The sequence below is a fragment of the Plectropomus leopardus genome, chromosome 4, assembly GCF_026936395.1.
Source record: "Plectropomus leopardus strain MGB_pleo_1.0 chromosome 4, ASM2693639v1, whole genome shotgun sequence".
Classification (NCBI taxonomy): domain Eukaryota; kingdom Metazoa; phylum Chordata; class Actinopteri; order Perciformes; family Serranidae; genus Plectropomus; species Plectropomus leopardus.
In genome coordinates this window covers 16,227,645-16,240,000 of record NC_142179.1, presented here as the reverse complement: position 1 = coordinate 16,240,000, position 12,356 = coordinate 16,227,645, and the positions used below count along the sequence as shown (strand labels likewise).

The 12,356-nt window shown below is 39.8% G+C and overlaps 1 protein-coding gene across 1 annotated transcript in view; it reads right to left on the bottom strand.

Moving 5' to 3' along the window:
• LOC148189749 (uncharacterized) overlaps window positions 1-11,798 on the bottom strand; it is a 39,952-nt gene extending 28,154 nt beyond the window's left edge. Inside the window, exons 1-3 of the mRNA XM_088076019.1 lie at window positions 11,794-11,798; window positions 11,047-11,176; window positions 10,352-10,435 (exon numbers count right to left, since the gene is read on the bottom strand). Coding sequence (XP_087932145.1) covers window positions 10,352-10,435; window positions 11,047-11,176; window positions 11,794-11,798 — 219 coding nt within the window. The remainder of the gene's footprint in view (window positions 1-10,351; window positions 10,436-11,046; window positions 11,177-11,793) is intronic.
• Window positions 11,799-12,356: the final 558 nt, after the last annotated feature.

Below are 12,356 nucleotides of genomic sequence, written 5' to 3'. Positions count from 1 at the left end.
GATAAAGTTTTAATTTTCAGTCTCACAGGAAGTGTAATAATGAGGTGGGTCTGGCAGCTGTGACAAGTGAGGGAGGATTTCTAGGTGATGTTGCCCTCATATTTCTCTTTGCTTGTAATTGGTTTCAATGAGCATTAAAAATTCAACCATTTAAACTACAAAAGAACAAATCTTAGCCTTGTATTTTTATCACTGATGCTTTGATCTCTGGTGTATTTTTTTCTTTTCTTTTTTTTTTTTTACTCTGGATAACTGTCACATGATAGACTATGTGATGTGATATCATGGTGAGATACAGTATTTGAAGTGCAACTCCTCAGAATCAAAGAGCAAAGGTTTCTGTCTAGACTCACTCTTGAGCAGCAATATTCAGCAACCATACAAAGATAAATCTATTATAGCAGAAAGTGAGAATCCAGTTTACCAACCAACAAGCCTTAATGGACCACAATGCCATCTTGGCAAAATGGATTACTAAGCAAACCTACCAGGCTAGGAAGCAAGAGGGCCCTGGGGTCCTCAAAGCCAGAGCCTCTGTCTGAAGTGACACTTCTGTCTGAACTGTTCAGGGACAGTTCACAGCCAAAAATACATATTTTTTCTCTCACCACTAGTGCTATTCATCATTCTAAATTGTTTTGGTGTGAGATGCAGAGAGATATTGGCCATAAGATATCTGCATTCTCTCAAATAAAACAGTACTAGACAGCACTTTGAAAACTCAACAGCAATGCCTCTTTTGCGAAATCATTACCTTGTTACTCAAGATAATCCACGGACCTTGTTTGGAGCAGTTCCATGTGGAAATTATTTTCTTTGTACTGAACTACACCCACTAACTGAATCACTGCACAGAGGGAAGCGTGCATCTACTGCTAGCTCACCTTGCACCTTTCAGCAAGCCGAGGAGGAGGCCATTTACGTTTACATCTCACGGTCATGAGCACGAGCCTCTCATCACAGCCCATTCACAATCCCAACGTGGGTCCGTGAATGCAGCGCAGCAGGCGCAGTTCTTTTAACTTCTTCACTGCTGAATGTCACTCGTGGGTTCATGGAGTGGATAATCGATCTGTTGATACGTTCACAGCTGATCATATTGATGGATAAGAAAAATATTTAAAATATTTTTGTCAGTGAAAGAGAGTTTTAGGCCGAGCAGAATGAACGGTTTAGTTTCAATTTTAATGCATCTGACGTTCTGCTGCTCCACTCTGCCGCTACTGTGCTATTAATAACTCAACGGTGTATATAATTTAATATCGCTCCTAATTAACTGTCCAGCTCCACTGAGACAATGGTGGGACAAATTAGACTATGGCGGCCCACCATAGTCTTGGTTTTTAATGGGAAAGACTGCAGTAGTACAAAGACCACTGGAGCCCGTACAGGGAGGGTAGGAGTTGATGTGTATGGGTCAAACAAACTCTAGATTTTTACCCAAGAGCCCACTGTTCACTCACATGTGAAACGAAGGGTCTATAGAGCCATTTTAATAACATAGTAATGTGCTAGTATGTATAGCATGATACGCATGTGGCCTGTGTCACATGATGTTACATTTGGTTAGGAACAACTGTACTTATTTTAAGCCAAAATATGTTTTTTTCTAAACCTAACAGATGTTTGTAATTGTTTTACCAAAGTTGTAAGTTTATTTAATAAAGACTGCATACATGTAACAAGCAGAAACTGCACATTTCCTGTGAAAAAGGAAGTGTATTTAAAAAACACACAGTGCATGTAGCAAGCCCAGTGCACCAAGCCGAGTGCTATCTAGTTCCATTACAATAAAGAGAAGACTGACACCTCTACGGCGAAATTTCTACAACACTCTGCAACTAACACCAAAACAATCTAAACTGATAAATAGCACTACATGTGAGAGAAAATAAATATATATATATTTGAGGCTGGACTGTCCCTTTAATAGCAGTCTGTGTTAATAAAGCATTGTTTTGCTTTTAATCCTCAGATGTTTGGTATCTGCTGATACAGTCTGATCTAATTATTTGATCATATTTGTGTTCATTTTCCCGACAAAATACAGCTGCACAGCACACAGCTGGGCTGCAGTGACCGTAAAATAAAACAGGCAAAGTAATTTAAGTATGTTTGACAGCACAATAGCTCTGAGGGGTGCTGTACCTGCCTTGATCCAGGGAACAACTGTCTCATTATACAGCCATGCCTTTTAGCAATCCTTGATGTATGTGTCGCAACTGTGTTTGAGCAAAAACACAGGAAGCACCTGATGATCTTTTTTACAAAACAAAGTCATTTTGATTGAGTTAATGTCCCAAATTGTATTCTTTCATGACAATGTGAGAGAGAACAGAGGTACTACAGTGATGTCGGCCTCCAATCGTGATGAATAACTAAAGGTGCAACCTGTGTAGCTCAAGGGGGTCAGCGCTTAATATACATTTGAATTTTAAAGCTTCAGCTGGAACATGGGAGAGACCACAGAAAACAGATCATCAGGATAAGGGAGGCTTTTTACAGTGCTCCCTCAGTGCTGCATAATATGTGCTACAGCAACATGATCTGAGCGATACTGATCAAGGCCAGAGAGCAGGGACAAATGTATATAGTAGCACAAATCTAATCACAGATATTTTAATGAAAAATGAAAGGCTGCGTTTTGTAGTAGAGCGTAAAATGTCAGGGCAGCTGGAGAAAAAAAAACACCACGACTCTAACTCATCCGTGTCTGACATGAAAAAGTCACACCGTGATGACTCCCTGCATGAGAATGGTGGTAATGTTTGGAAGCAATGAGCAATAGAAAGTACCTGGCTTGGTATTCTCGCAATGCGGCTCAACAATTTCACAAAGCTGTGATCAGTGTTTAAGTACAATTACTGGTTATATGGTTATGGTTAAGTTATATTCTCACCTGAACTATGCAACCAAACTTGCTTCTTATCCAATTCGAAATGACGTAAACAATCCATCACTTTGTTGTGTTATTGAATTGTTAACTTAGAATTGCATTCAGTGGTCGTCTGTAGAGGATAAATGGAGCAGAAGCACAGTGGAGATCAGGATTTGTATTCAGCACATTACCCGAGGCTACTTTCTCTCCCTGTCTGTTCTCAGACTATCTTTCATTGTCACATGTTTTTGTGAAACCTCAGGTAGGTTTTATTTTTCTGTCATTGGGCAAAAATCACATAATAATTTGAGCATACTGTAACTCAAGTGGCCTGAGGGACCAAAGACTTATGCACCTCCTCTTGGCTCTGTTTAGAAAATCTGACAGGAGACTATGGCCAATCACAGGTCATTTCAGAAACTGTGTTCCTATTGGTTGTTCTACAAATGCACAGTTACATGCACATCCCTACAAAATAAAGCCTAAAAAGCCTAAAAGCCTTATTCAATGGCAGTTAATCATGCAGAGAAAGTTGCATTGGCAACAACTGCCTACACTGCAAACAAACCAAAAAACAGAAGATGGACATATAAAAGAGTATAATACAGAGTCTCACTGTAAACAAAGCAAAACACACGACAATATCGTCAATAGGCGAAGCATTTCAGATATGGAGAGGAAATGTATTTAATAGTTTTAATCTATGTAGATAATGTTTGCTAGATCTTCGAATCATAGTGTGTCCTCCACCTCACTACCGATGGACCCGCGGTCAGCAGCTGCAGCAACCCAAACCCAGCCAGCGCAAACCCCAGCTCCCTCAGACGGCAACTCTCTACCTGATCAGCAAACCTACTGTTGAGCCATTACACAGGTTAGACCCAGTGCTTCGGATGACCACAAGCCCACTTTGACACCTGGCACTGGGGGATTTGCGCTGACTGAATACATGCCGCTGCAGCTGTTGACTAAACGTCAGTCTCTAAAGCTGCTGTGTATTCTCCTGCCAGCAAAGTGGGACTGTACCCGACACAGCATTATGCCAGTCAAATCAGATTTGGCAGTTCAGTATGAATATTCGACGATGCATTGTTTTTTGGGCGGTTTTTATATGAACTTTTAAAGTTTGTACAGGGATCACCAGGAGTTCAGTGTCACAGCAGTGTTCATGTAATTTAGTTAACAGTGCTAACAACATTTTTTGCAAACACTAGATCTAAAAAAAAAAAAAAGCCAGAGACTTTATCATATTGACTTGCTGTGAGCTGTAAATTCAGCACTTCTTCATCCTACAGAACAGTCTCTCTCTCCCTCCGTGCCACTGCCTACATGTCTGCAGCTCATGGTACCAAAGAGCAGAGCATTTAAGTGAAGAGCACTCAGTCCACAGCAAAATCTGGGGACCAAAACTACACAGTGACTACCTTAAAATTAAAAATTAAAAAAGACTGCTCAACTTGAAGCAATTTCAGTCAACTGTGGAGAGAGAGAGAGAGAAAGAGAGAGAGAGAGAGAGAAAGAGAGAGAGAGAGAGCGAGAGAGAGAGAGAGGCAAGGCGGTGCTGAGCAAGTGCACAGCATGTAGCTCTACAATGAAATTAGATTAAATAAATCAATTTATGGGAACACTGTATGAAATATCTGCACATGCCTGTGGTCATCTAGTAGGAGGGGCTTAGGACAAATAGAAAAGAGCTGCAGGAGACAGTATATTGTCAAATTCTTTTCCAGATTTCTGATCCCAGCTCATAGATACCCTGTGTGTGATTTTTTTTTCCAGCAGATGTAGAGTGCAAACTGAAGAAGGAATTGAAATCAAAACAAAGACCTCCAAATTTGACCCTCCACATTGGCTTCACAGGTAGCCATAAAAATCCCATGAACTTTCACTCTTCCTAACTTATATCCACTTCTGTCTAATTTAGTTCCTCGCTCACAAACTCCATAATGGCCACATTAGCCGACTTTAACACTGTAATGTGACACTGATGGCCCTTGTGAGCATGTCTCCCAGCTATATATCACATCACTGCACGGTGCTCTGATAATTACTGTACTCACTCATGTTTGGCATTTTATCTCTTATGATTCATGTTTCACCTCCAAGACCCTGCACTCTTCTTCAACACTTTGTCTCTTCAATCCTCTCGTAGTCTTTTCAGCTTTTAAAGGTTTCTTTCTGCACCCAGTCTTTTAATGCCCCTCCCTGTGTTTTTCCTCTCACACAAGCTTCTTCTTTCTCCCTCTACACTCCCCTCATCACTCTGTCTCCTCTGTCTCTCCCTCTGCCTTCTGTGCACATTAGTATTCTGTTCAGTCCCAGTCAGTCTAAGCTGGGAGGCTGTGGCTGTCTGCTCCTCTGGTTTGAACCCACCGGAGTGAGGCACCCCAGCACGGCAGAGCGCTTTATTCATCAGTGTGTAATTACTCAAACAGACACGCATACACACACAACCTCAGATATAAACTCAACTAAATCTCTACCTATCTCTATATCTCCTGTGCCCCTCCACCCCACCGTCTCTCCTCCTCTCCTGTGTGGTGATAAGTAGTGCTGCTGCACTGCGAGTTGCCCCTGAGTGCAGTCGACGCTGACAGATTTCATTAGAGCTGTAATGCAGCCTGTCTCTGTGTCTGCTTGGATAAGTCCTACAGGACAACACAGACCCAAGACATCACGACACAGCACAACACACAGCACGGCGTTCACCAGCACGACACTACACAGCATGACAAAGCAGAAAAATAAAGAAAAAAGGGAAAGCACAGCACGACACATCATCCAGACAATCACCATGGAATTACAACATAGACAATCACAACAGCTTTATTTATCAAAAATAAATGATGAATGTGTGTCATGCATATATTCAAACCTTGCCATTCCACTGTGAATTTCATGTGAAATCCACACATACTATAAACATGCTCGCTGGAGGATTGGGCTGCGCTATAACATTGTTTTCTTCACTGAATACCTGCTGTATCTTAGTAACCCTGATGGAATTTGTAAAGACATTCAAATGTTCAGTGAAGCAAGAGATGCTAATTCTCTCTTCAATGCCAACTCAAGCAAAGCAGGATGCCTCAGTTCCTGCTTGGGAAACGTGCTCACTTCAGCTGCAGGAGCCCTGCTGTCATGTTTTTCACTCTACAGCAAACAGGAGCAGCTCTGAGAAACGAAAGCAGAGATTTGACCCCTAGGCCATCGCTGTGAAGAGTTTCAAAGGTTTGATGCAGTTACTGAGATCTGTCACAGGTCTTTACGATGTGTGGACATGAAGTACAAACATGGATCACAAACACACACATACACAAGTCTCTGTCCGTGTCATCCCATTAGGCACCAGTTCACAGCCCAAGGCTCAATTATCAGATCTGTTACCACTCACCACACCAACTGTGTGATCTCAGTCAGCTACGTATCACTTTCAGTGCAGTCCTCACACGAAACTTAGATATCGCCTGCTGGTCAGACAAGTAATGCTGGTTATTATCAGTCATTTTAACTTTGGAATGGTACAGTCTTGAAATGTGCTTAAGTTCCTTAAATTTAAGGGTAAATTTGGTATTTTTCAACCTGGGACCGAATTCCCCAAGTTTTTGTGTCTATGCCCTGATTCTTGCCCTAATATACATGCTATAGTGCATATACTGCAATGCATACAAACATCACAATACATAAATATATACACATATACATACATATGCATATACATAGAGATGTTATCACGTGACTTCCGTGTTTGGCGAAATGTAGTAGGTAAATTGTGGTGGAATTTTAACTTGACAAATTACAGACATGGCAGATTCATTCGGGATTAAGATCACAGACGGCCCCCACAATTATTACATATTGCCAGAGGTCCCCATGTGCAAATAGGAGTTAAGTGACTAATGGAAACAACAATTTTTGAAACTGGTCCAGTATCTGGTCCACAGTGAGAGGGCTTAAGGCAGCAGCTGCGAAACAGGCTGTAATGTAACCATTATGTGTGAAATGTTCACACAATCAACTTAAAGTGTTTGTTTGTGTCACTGACATGTTCAAATTATGATTTTAGGTGACTGACAATTTATGGAAAGGACAGACTCACTAAGTCACAAAAACCTGTCTTGGTTTGTCTGTCCATTGTTCTTGCATCTCTAGTTTGGTTGAAATAAGGCTTATTTCACATGTAACTAGATAATATCTAGTTACATGTTAAATAATGCTGGCTCTATACACTTTTAAATTGTAGTTCATTTAAATGGAGTCTTTTGGGTTTGACTATGTACATTTCTTGGCTGTTTCTGGTAAAAAAAACAAAACTAAAAAGGATATTTAAGAAAAAAGGTCTATCTCAGTCATCTATAATTTTGTACATTAGACATTAAGAATACTAATCTGAGCCTGTCAGTGTCAAAAAGAAACAGTTTCAGTGGATGTAAAATGAAGATACAAACATGCCCCGAGTGGTTACATGCAGCCAGTTTTGGCCACGCTCAATATTGGACCAGTTTCAAAACTTGTTGTTCCTCTTACTCACTTAGAAAAAGAACATATCAAACTGAAAACACATGAGAGAAAGGGTCCAGGTTGAAAAACCCCAAACTTAGCCTTAAGGATTTCAGACCTGGTTAATTTGGTGATACCTATGGTTATTTGGGGTAACAGCATGATTTAACAATACAATACAATACAACTTAATAGGCAGCAGAATGTGCAGTCAAACATACTCACATTATTTTAATTTAAAAAAAAAAAAAGACTATGATCTGCTTTTTCCATCATGTCATAACCACACCAGGGGAAAGTTGCTAAGAAGTTGAAGAGCTATGTCACCTCAATCTAAAGCCTCGTTCAGACTGACAGTACCCTGTGTGAAAAAAAACATAGTCCTGTCATTCACTGGATTGGAGTCAGTCTGCCTGCACAGCAGCGGGGGGCAGAGGGCTCTAGCAAAACAACTCAGTCCTCTGGGAAAAACGCACTGTGATCTTGAATGTCTCCGGCTGCAGTTTTAACCTCATTTCACTCATCAGGGACATCATCAGACTCACAACATCCTTTATCCTATTGCTGCTGAACATCCCTCTCTGCTAAACAGAAGAATCAATGCCATGAACCTGGTAAACTTTATTTCTTACGAGGAAATGTTTCACTCCCAGCATTCGGTATTTGTCATTAAGTTCAAGTGGTGCTTCTGTGTCTGCATTTGCACGTTGTGCTTTGTGATCACCAAGCTTTCTGGTTAGAAAGGTTAATCGATAACACCCAAACAAAACTCAGCACGGAGAGTACAAACACATATCACCAGACTGGTTGCTTTGATGCACTGTGTGACCCCAAGATTTTTACAGCCACGTATTGCTAGAGCACAAAGCAATCAAGCTGCTTCCATAGATGGAGACCTCCCTCTCTCTTGTGAACAAGCATGAAAGTCATTTTATTCCCACAAAGCCTCACCATGACAAAGTCATTTCCAACTGTGGTCCTGTGAGAGTGCAGTGACGTTCAAGGACAAATCAGACACGCAAATTGTACCCTGTATGAAGTCTAGGGGTGTCAAACACTTGTGTGAAGTAAAAATGCAGAAAGTACTGTAGGATATTGGATAGGTTTTTAAATTTTTTTATTGTTGTTTAAAAAACTAGCAAACTAAAAGTTAAAGTTAGTGCAGTCTCATTTTAATTCACATTTATCTGCCTACTATAAACAAGTGAGTCAGCCTTGGCATTGTTAGTGTGCCACTGAGCAACTGATGACTGGAATAAACAAGCTAAAAGCATTCAGAGTGATAATGACAGGAAACACAATAAAAGGTGTGCAGATGTGTGTTCTCTTCTGCTGGGATTTGCTTCATTAATAAATCCGCAACTTGTCCAAAAATCTGTTGCCGGATTAGAAATATACAACATACAAATTTAATTATTTTTATTTGAAGTAATCTTTTCTGAGTTTGGAAATAATTGCAGTTTGTCAATAGATTGTCGTTTCATTTTAATTTTCTCTGAGTGTAAAGGACATCGGTAAGACAAAATGCAAAACACGTGAGCTGCCAGAGAAACACTTCAGGAATTCATTCTGGCTTTTATTCTTGCACGGCATGTCAGACATGCCCCGACATTTTCTGTAGCGTCAGCCTAAAATCAAGGCTTAGCAGAGCAGTAAAGCAGTCAACTGATCCTTTCAGTAATATCTCCATAATTAAGACAAATAACTTCAACAGCCAAGGTTGATGAGCTGCTTTGAATGCCATAACATTAAAATTTTACAACTTGTTTACCATTTGTCTTATACATATTTTAAGTTTCCTAAAGGGAATAAATATTCACTTGTCATTTTTATGGCTGAGAGCAGCCTTGTCACAAAAAGTTACAATCTACAAAACAGAGAATTGCTGAAATATGTTATCAGGTGGATATGTACCCTCAAGATCCTTTATTTTTAAAATTAAATTATCTCAATGCAGTTCCTGCAACACTACATGCTCTCAAAGGCAGCAGAAGTACAACACTCAAAATATTGACCTATAAATATAAGTAAATCTGTCAGTGGATATGTCTGCATTATCAAATAGAAATCTCTCCTTTGCAGGGCCTGAGGGGTTCAAAATGCTAAATATAGTCATATAATGACTATAAGTGAGTCCATCTCCTGTTTGAGACAGTGCTTTTGAGCTACTGCCTTAAAAGCTCTGTCTCCTTTATTATTATTATCACTTACCCATTCCCTACATTTTATGTCTTTTCCTAATGTGAAGCACTTTGTGACATCTGCTGTTGAAAGGCAACATAAAAAAACATACTTCCTTCCTGCGGTGGAGATATTGCTTATATGTTACTGCAGTCAGTTTAAAATCGATAGTATCATTGAAAAAACTGGAAATTCTGCACACATTTTTCCTCACACAAAAAAACATGCATTTCAGTACTGAGATTGCTGAATACTTTCTTGTATGAGAAAACTAATACAATCGCTTGCAAGAGCAAAACAATTCAATGGTGAACTTGTGGCACTAAGTGTTTCTGAGAACTAATTACACCCAATTTGCACCTCCGAGGTGATCTTCTCAGCATGATTGACTGTTTGATTTTAGCTGTGAGAAAAATTGTCTTTAATCTCTTAAAAGACACAAAGTGTCATTTAGTTTTTTGCATACGCTCCTGTAGGTCATATGTATCAGAGAGTATGGACATATTCGACCTATGTGGGCGTATGGTTTGGAGGAAGGCTGGAATTTCAGTGAGATCAACGTAATATGTTTAAACATGATTTACATTATTGATTAGTTAATGGAATTAGTATGTACAGTAGTTTTGTCTAAGTGTCTAATAGGAACATTTTTTTTATCCCTAAAGGCTACTGCATTGTCAATTCACATCCATTAAAAGTGTCTGTTTTTGCCTCTGAAAGGCTCAGATTGTTGTTATAAGTCACTGAACACATGATCGAAAGGATCCTACAGAAAAATCTAACATTTTTCCTTACCTTTCGCTGTTTTTTTGTTATTGTGACCAAATCTTGCTTAAAGGGAGGTCCCGATTTGAAATCTTGCGATAGGTGACCTGTGACCTGCAGAAAAAAACAACAGTAGAAACGTTAATGAGAGTTTGAGAGCAGAGTGGAAGTTTAGTGTGTTGGAACATAGAAAGCATAGCTTAGTGTTATCAAAAAGATTCTCAGTGTCACAGCCTAATATTTAACTGATTTTGACAATGTGGACAGGATGTCAGAATGAGATTTCTTCTTTAGTGAGACTTACACTTGTATATAGACAGACAGGGTCAGCAAAAGGTAAGGAAAAATGTTTGATTTTTCCTTTTCTACAATGTTTTCAGAAACTTTCAGAAACAATATTTTCAGTGGCAATCTGAGTCTGTTTTGACAGTGCAAACATGCTTTGCCTTTGCGCCTACAGCACTAAGCTCAATACTGGACCAATTTCAAAAGTTATTCTTCCTTTGGGTCACTTAGACACTTCCACAATTGCTTGTCTGCCATATTTAATGGGATGATTGCAGTATAGTTGCAAAGAAATGTTCAGATATACAATGTTATGTACATAGTTGTAGTATTTTCCTGTACAGTTTAACACACAAAACACCTCCACACCAAAATAATATCTAATCTTCTGAAAATAAACAGAAACTGTTTTTGTTATCCCAATAAAGGCTCAAGTGCACCTGTCGAGGAAAGCAGAGACAATGGGGTAAAACGAGCTCATCCATCAACTCCTCTGAGCCCTTCCCTTCTCTCTTGCCTTGCTCTCTGCTTCCTGTTGTGCAGGAAGCGTAGCTAAATCCGCTCCACCCACTGGTCGGAGGGTAAACACAGCATGTGACAGGGAGATAGAGAGCAAGGGGCGAGTGAGCAAGTGAGGGAAAGAGAGAGTGAGCTGTTAATAAACAACCAAGACCAATTTTAACCAAGTGTGGCACAATGAACAGATGAAATAAAATCAAAGTTAAATTTATTAAAGGAAGGGGAAATTCTTTTTAAAAATTGTTGAACATAACACACAAAACAAGGTCTCTGCAGCTGCACATTTTCATTGTATGAAGCAACCAATGGCTCATTAACTCAGGAAACAGTCTGGCAGGAAAATAACCATTGGGTTAATTTAGGTTGCAGGAAGCATTGTGCTTAGACAGCCAACTCTTTCCTCCTGGAAGGAAAGGTGTGATTGCTTACGCACTCAATGATCTGCAGCTGCAGACCCTTTTATGTGCCACAGACAGTTCACAGCTACAGATGTTAGTGCAAGTGGAGTGAGGGTCTTTATTATTAACCTATGCTATCTTATAGCATACATAATCACTGGACACAATGCATAAATAGTAAAGGAAAGTTACCAGTTAAGACTTTGTTATGGATAATTAAACCTGAATCAATGCTTTTAAGAATAAATGGGTCAATAATAAGCCCCCCACCCCATCTTCTCATGAGGAGAATGTGCATATGTTGCAGCAGAGTCATCGTGGTCATGGTTTGCATTTTGCAATGGACCATCAGGTCCAGGCTACGCACCAGAATGAAGTGACTTTTTTCCAAGATTTTGAGGGGTCAGTTTTTGTCATAGAATATAATTTATTAATTTAACAATGTAACAGCCTCTGGAAGGCTAAATCACAACAAAGCCATTGTTTCAAAATCAAAAAAAGACCGTTAGACTTCATTATGTAGTACTAGCCGAGAGCTAAATATATTTTTGAACTCATGAGCGAGTCTGTCACATCTGTCACGAGGCATGTATAAACAGCTGCTTGTGGCTTGCAGCTCGCTCTCTCTCCCTCTCTCTCTCTTTCTCTCTTCCTCTCTCTCTCTTTCTCTCTCTCTGCACCACTCCCCTTCCCACTCCACGTCAGTACTAATGACAGCACGACCCTTGCAGTCACATGTGTCTGTCAGCCAATACTCTTGGAATTGCTATTATTCTAGATACATGAAACTTAAATAGAGGGGACAAAAATAAAATTCAGGGGGCTAATGCTGT